Here is a 6,278-nt window from a genome sequence, read left to right as displayed (position 1 = left end):
CAACCAAAATGGAGTCACTTGTGTTAAGCCCTAAAAAATAATCATAAGAAGAAGAGAAAAAGGAGGAAGATGATGAATAAGTAGCAGTAGTAATACACAGCTAGGAGGTTCTCAGAGGGCTTCTCATGTGTATCTTGCCTGATATCATGAACTAACAAGACTGCCAGTAACTGCAGCCTTGCACAAGTGCCACTGCAATCTTACACAGAAAGTCAGAGGCCAGGGAGACAGCTCAGTAGAATAAGCACTTGCCCGGCAAGTGCAAGGGCCTGAGTTCAATCCCTGGTTCCACCAAAAAAAAAAAAGAAAGTCACATCAGTGAACGTCTGCTCCCTTGCTGATCCCTGCAGTTGCTCTGCCTTTAGAAATGTCTCCGTGGCTCCAGGTTCTGAGCATGCAGTTTACTATGACACTCATAGCTGCCTGTAATTCCCTACTATCTCAAACTCTCATCTTTGGAAAATCTAACCCTGTTATTATTTAAGTTTTTGTACTTGTTGCTAAAAAATCAAAGTTCTAAAACAATAAAGTCAGCCCCATTGGCTTACTCCTATAATCTCAGCATTCTGGGTGGCTGAGGCAGGAGGATCAGAAAGTTTAAACCTAGCCCTGGCAATTCAACTAGGCCCTATCAAGATAATAAAATAAAACAGGGCTGGGGATGCAGCTCAGTGTGCATGCCTACACAAAATCAATCCAGTTATTTCCAAGCATAATAAACGTCCACTGTCTCTCCCTACCCCCAAGCGGGCTTGACTCTAATTTGGCACAAACTCTTTTCTCTCAAATGTTTCCAGGTGCAAAGATAAAAGACACTGGAATTAAAAGATTCTTTGAAGTTCTTACCAAGAGCTCCTGGCAGATTCAGAACTTTTCTCTGTGGTACTCCTTGATCCAACTTCAAAGAAAGGGTAGGCAAATATTACAGTATAGTGAAGGAAAAAAAAAAAACTCTGAGTGTCAACTTTATTCAACACTTAGAACTGTCATCTTGAATTTCCCTTTAAGAACTTTAAAATTTGACTTTTGAAATTTCCCACTAAATTAACAACTAAAAAGACATACATTTCTCTTTTGTTTTTCTAACTTATTTATTTTTGGCCCAGGTATACCTTTATTTTCCTAAATGATGAACCTTAAGTTTCACAAAAACATTCTAGAATTTTAGTAAAATACACACTGGCAAGAGGAGGAAGATCTTTTTACTTGCAATATGTTTTAGACTCAACAGTACTGGAAAGGCCAATAGCTAAGTCAAGGAGCCTAAAACCGCCCAGGAAGTATGGAAGGCTTGAGGAGAAAGGACTGGGAGATGACAGCAACAGAAAAAGACATGGATGGTGTGGTTTGATGACACAAGCTCCAAAGCTGGAAACCATTAGACAGTAGAAAAATCATCAGGACATGACCTTGAGGAACTACTATGTCCAATGTTAAAAGCAACTGGTAGAGAACACAGCGATTACTGAAGGTCTCAGAAGCAATGTCCCCAAGTTACAGAAACAGATCTCTATCAGAGTCAGAAGTGAAGGCATTGCTCTGGAAAGGTTAAGGTTATGAAATAATTTGTCAATAATAGTAAGCTCTAGGACCAGCGAGATAGCTCAGCAGACTAAGCACCTGCTTTGGAAAGCACAGGGACCAAGGTTTGATCCCCAGTCCTGTCCTCAGAGCGTTCTGAGCCAACCAAGTCCAGGTGTGGTGGCGCACACCTGTAAACCCTGTGCTGGGGAAGATAAAAACAGGAGGATCACTACTAGTCCAGGCTGCATAGTGTGAACCTGTACCAAATACATCAATAATAATAATAATAACAACAGATTTTATAGGGCTCCAAGATCAAAAGCAAGAGGGGTCCTTGGAGAAAGGTGTGTGCACATTGCTTACATCAATAATAATAATAATAATAAAAATAATAATAATAATAAAAGTAAGCTCTAAAATTATAGTGAGAAAGTTTTGTTGCTGTTATTGTTATTGTTTTGTAAGTGGGAAAGTTTTAAGATTTGGAAAGGATGGAAAAGTCAGATCCATAGATGCAAAAAGCCAAGTGGGGAGAGTCTGGATGTTAAAAACATGAGCCACCAGCCCTGGGCTTCTTGGAACAACTGCTGCAACAGCAACAGACACACAGGACAAGGGCAGGGACTTAGTTCTGCTTCTGTTCACTTTACCCAAAGAAATGAAACAAAAGAGGCCCTGGCTTAGTGCTTGTGACATGGAGGACATGCAGCAGAGGGACAGAGTGCTGAAAACAGGAAAGAGTGGGCACAGAGCTCAGTGGTCAGAGGCGTCCTAGCAGGCAGGAGGTCCTGAGCTCAATCCTAGCAACGCCCAAAAGAAAATAATAAACTAGCAAAAGGACAGCAATCTATAAGTCAACAGGCAGACCGGCCCTAGTGACCTGTAAAAAGTTCCCACTAAATGCGTCATTGTCTGCAAGTCTTCTTAAGAAGCCAATCAGTACCACATGAGGCTGAAAACAGGAGGGCCACTCCGAGTCGGAGTTGCGTAGTAAGACACCATACCAAATACACAAAAAAAGCCAATCGGGCATGATCAATATGGCAGAAAAAGACTTATAGAAATAAGAGAAAGCATTTTAAATATAAAATAAGACAAAGATCAAACTAAAGTAATTGTAGGAAAAACAAAATCTATCTGGTGCCTGAAGAAGTATGCAGAAAATTAAACTGGGCTGAACAAAATATAGCAAGTTGGGCCAACTAGCTAAATTACGTGGCGTGTGCCTCCAATCCCAGGACCGCGCAAGCAGAGGCAAGCCGAGCACAATAAACTTAAGGCCAGGCTGGGCCTTGCAGTGAGTTTAAGACCAGGCCAGAATACACATTAAAATCCTGTTTGCATAAATAAACAAATAAAAATTCAGCAAATGTTAAAAGCTTGTCAGAACTAAGAATATAACAATTTTAAAACAGTACTCTATAATACAGGCCTTCTCAGGTGGATGTGGGGGCTCACACTTATAATCCTAATTTTTAGGAAGCTGAGGCAAGAGGAATCATTAAGTTCAAGGCCAGCCTGGACTACAAAGTGAATTCAAGCCTGAACTACATGGAGAAACCCTGTCTTAAAAGAATAAATAAAATACAAGTTTTTCATATAACATATTAGATTATAATACCAAGAAATATAGGAAATTGTGTTTTATAGTTTGATACAGTGGTACCACGGTTCACAAACTTAATTCTTTCCATGATTCTGGTCACAAACTGAATTGGTCACAAACCAAATCAAATTCAATAGTAAGGTTTAATGTTGACCTCACAGGAAAATTTGATTTGATTCACAACCAATTCAGTTTACAAACAGAATCATAGAAAGAGTTAAATCCATGAACCAACGTACCACGTACTAGATGTATTTGATGCCTAACCAGAAACCTAACAAATGTTCTGGACCAGAAATATGATATCATAACCATGTTTAAGTGGTTCTTTTTAAATTTTTTTTCTTTTTGAGACAGGGTTCCCCTGTGCAGTTCAGGCTGGCCTTCAACTCACAGTGATCTACCTGCCTCCGCCTCCTGAGTGCTGGGATTATAGGGGTGCAACACCATGCCTAACTTTTAGTTTGCTTTTTTCCCCCGGTACTAGAAGTCAAACCCAAGACCTCATGCTTGCCAGGTAGGCACTGTGACACTGAGCTATATCCCGGGCCCTACTTCATTTTCCAAGTGAAGAACAACCACTAAAGACGACAAGCCAAGTATGGCGGTACATGCTTGTAATCCCAGCACTCAAGATAACACAGGAGGATCACAAGTTAAAAGGTCAGGGGCCAGGGAGATGGCTCAGTAGAATTAGCACTTGCCTGGCAAGCACAAGGGTTTGAGTTCAAATCCCCAGTTCCACCAAAAAAAAAAAGTTAGAGGTCATAGCAAGTTTAACACTGGCCTGAACTATACATATCAAGAGCCTATAATTAAAAAAAAAATCAGAACACTAAAATAAAAAAAAAAAACCAAAGCAAGAAATGAGCAAATAAGTAATTCCCTTCTTATTATATACTATAAGGAACTATGACCATTTCTAACAACAAATTAAAATTTTTGGGGGGGCAACCCGCTCAGGTCCCCCTTTTGTCTCTTAAACAGAAACTTTCTTTTCCCCAATATAAAATATATTTTGCTCTTAAAAAAAAATAAAGGAAATAAAATTCTTTTTCATACATACTCTTGTGTGTTCATATGGAATGTCCACAGAAGGGTGGTAGCAAACTATTGTCCTGCCATCAGATGTCAAAGCAAGCTCTACTTTGCTAAAAAACAAAACAAAAAAACCCAATGTTTTAGACATAGTTATACTGTATTCAAGGTAGAATAATTCTTTTTAGAGCTGAAATTAATAAAAACTTGCTAAAAAAGAATATGCTGTATTACTGGATTGGAAACCCCTAAGACAGGTTCCTGGCCAGGCTCAGAGGCACGTGCTATCACATTATATCAGTTATTCAAGTGTCTGATGCAGGAGGATAGCGAGGTGGACAGCACCCATAGCAACTTAGTGAGACCCTGTCTCAAAATAAATAATAAAAAGGGCAGGCCAGGGACAGAGCTCAACGGCATACAGGTCCCAAGTTTGATCCCTGGTACTGAAACAAACAAAGTGCTGGGCATCTAACTCAGTGGTACAGTGCCCCTGGGAAGAAAAGAAGAAAGCAATGAGGAAAGGAGGGACAGAGGAGGACGGGAGGGAGAAAAGGAGAGAAAAAGGAGAAGCAAGAAGAGGCAACAAGAAGAAGAAGCAAAGAGAGATAGGAAGGAAAGATGCAGGGGAGGATTGGTTCAATATCATAACAACACTAATTTTTGTTTGTCTGTTCACAGCAATAGGACTGAGCCTAGGCCAATCAACTCAGCCATAGTGCCAGTCCTTTTAAAGATGTTTTTCAGAGACAGGGTCTCACTAAATTGTCCAAGTTGAGCTCAACCTTGCAATCCTCCTGTGTCTCCCTCCCAGAGTGCTAGAATTAGGCAATATAACTACAACTTTTAACCATCAACGTTTTTAAGTCATTTGATGAAGCTTTATATACTGCAATTACATAACTTAACTTTTCAAGTTTAAAAAATCACCTCGCCCAGCTGGGTAGAGTGGGACACACCTGTAATCCTAGCACATGGCAGAGGGAGACTGGGATGGGAAGATTGCTGTGAGTTGAAGACCAGCCTGAACTATATGGTGACTGTGTCAAAAAGTAAAACAAAACCAAACAAAAAAAACTACCTAGTCTAATTTCATTGCTACCAATCACAATACACACTAAATGTGCAGCTAAAGCTAATGTTGAGCCAGGCGGGTGGTGCTGGGCCATACGCTCAGCACTCGGGAGGCCGAGGTAAAAGATCGCTACAAGTTCTAAGGCCAGCCTAGCCTGCATAGCAAATTTAAAGCCAGCCTGAACTATCTCCAAAACAAACAAAACACAAAACTAATGGCAAAAGAAAAAATTTTTTTTCTAAAATTTGTGATGAAAGTGCTCACTTTGGCAACACTTGTACTAAAATTTGCAACAAAAACCAGACAACTTAAAAGGCAGTTTCTGCCCATGAGATAGCTCAGCAGTCTCAAGTGCCTGCTTAGGCAGGCGCAGGGGACTGGTTAGATCCCCGGAACCACATGCCATGCCACACCAGCTCCGAGGCCTGAGCCAGCCAAAAAAAACAGAAATAAAAACCCAGGAGATAGCTTGGTGGCATAAGCGCCTGTCTGGCAAGCACAAGATCCTGAGTTTGATCCCAGCTACCGCTAATAATAATAATAATAATAATAATGATATAATATGCAGTTCCTGTACATCAAACTCTGTAGAGAAAAAAAGACATCATAGTTTTTCATTTTTAGCATAATGACTGAAACTGAATAAATATCAAATAAATGGTGCTGAATTAAATATTTGTACTTTAGAATTATTCAGTCAAACGAAAGATAACTACTTAAGCTAATAAATATGAATCCTAACAGAAAACTATAAAAACTAATTAACTTTTCCAAAAAGCTAAAGTGCCGAGGCGTTAGTGGTATAGTGGTTAGCATAGCTGCTTTCCAAAAAGCTAAAGCTTGTTTCAAGAAAAGATAGCATTTCTAAAAGCATGTGACTTTTACAGTAAATTACGTATTCACTGAAACACAATAATAACGATTTTTATTTAAAATATTTATACTCCTTAACTATGAATGTCCATTTTGTATCTGTGTATTCAAAGTGGTTGGGATAGATATATAGTTGCATTCTCTTAATGAATAGAATGATTT

The 6,278-nt window shown here is 39.5% G+C and overlaps 1 protein-coding gene across 1 annotated transcript in view; it reads right to left on the bottom strand.

The window, feature by feature from the left end:
- Positions 1–6,278, bottom strand: part of Mrpl42 (mitochondrial ribosomal protein L42) — a 54,556-nt gene that overhangs the window by 17,220 nt on the left and 31,058 nt on the right. Inside the window, exon 4 of the mRNA XM_023718013.1 lies at positions 4,197–4,281. Coding sequence (XP_023573781.1) covers positions 4,197–4,281 — 85 coding nt within the window. The remainder of the gene's footprint in view (positions 1–4,196; positions 4,282–6,278) is intronic.

This window comes from Octodon degus, unplaced genomic scaffold, assembly GCF_000260255.1.
Source record: "Octodon degus isolate 3935 unplaced genomic scaffold, OctDeg1.0 scaffold00004, whole genome shotgun sequence".
Taxonomy (NCBI): Eukaryota; Metazoa; Chordata; class Mammalia; order Rodentia; family Octodontidae; genus Octodon; species Octodon degus.
Note: the sequence above shows the minus strand (reverse complement) of the source record. Positions and strands in the feature narration are given on the sequence as shown.